We start from the raw sequence: 408 nt of genomic DNA on the forward strand, positions 1-408 counted from the left end.
ACTGGTCACTCTCCTGTTAAATGACAACAAACTCGAGGGTGCTGTTCTTAATTCTGTCAGTAAACTTCACGACTTGAAAATTATCAACCTAGCTAATAACAACTTCCAAGGAAGTATGCCCGCTGCATTTGGTTCACTATATTCCATTAGAATCCTCTCCTTGAGGTCAAATAAATTCAACGGGTCAATTCCTGAAGAGATTATTCATTTCTCTAAGCTTCAGATTTTAGACTTGTCGAGTAACTATTTCAGTGGGCAACTCCCTAGAAGAATAGGAAACTTGGAGATGCTAACCAGTAGACCTAATAGCACACTCTTGCTTGAATACGGTGTTGACGTGAAACTGGAAATGGTGATTAAAGGGATTGCGATACAGCTTGAAAATTTGTATGATTATAGTTCTGGAAT

The 408-nt window shown here is 38.5% G+C and overlaps 1 protein-coding gene across 1 annotated transcript in view; it reads left to right on the forward strand.

The window, feature by feature from the left end:
• Nucleotides 1–115: 115 nt before the first annotated feature.
• Nucleotides 116–408, forward strand: part of LOC113341268 (receptor-like protein EIX2) — an 822-nt gene continuing 529 nt past the window's right edge. The window contains exon 1 of the mRNA XM_026586209.1: nucleotides 116–398. Within this exon, the coding sequence (XP_026441994.1) occupies nucleotides 116–398 (283 nt within the window). The remainder of the gene's footprint in view (nucleotides 399–408) is intronic.

Source organism: Papaver somniferum, unplaced genomic scaffold, assembly GCF_003573695.1.
Source record: "Papaver somniferum cultivar HN1 unplaced genomic scaffold, ASM357369v1 unplaced-scaffold_28150, whole genome shotgun sequence".
NCBI classification, from domain to species: Eukaryota; Viridiplantae; Streptophyta; class Magnoliopsida; order Ranunculales; family Papaveraceae; genus Papaver; species Papaver somniferum.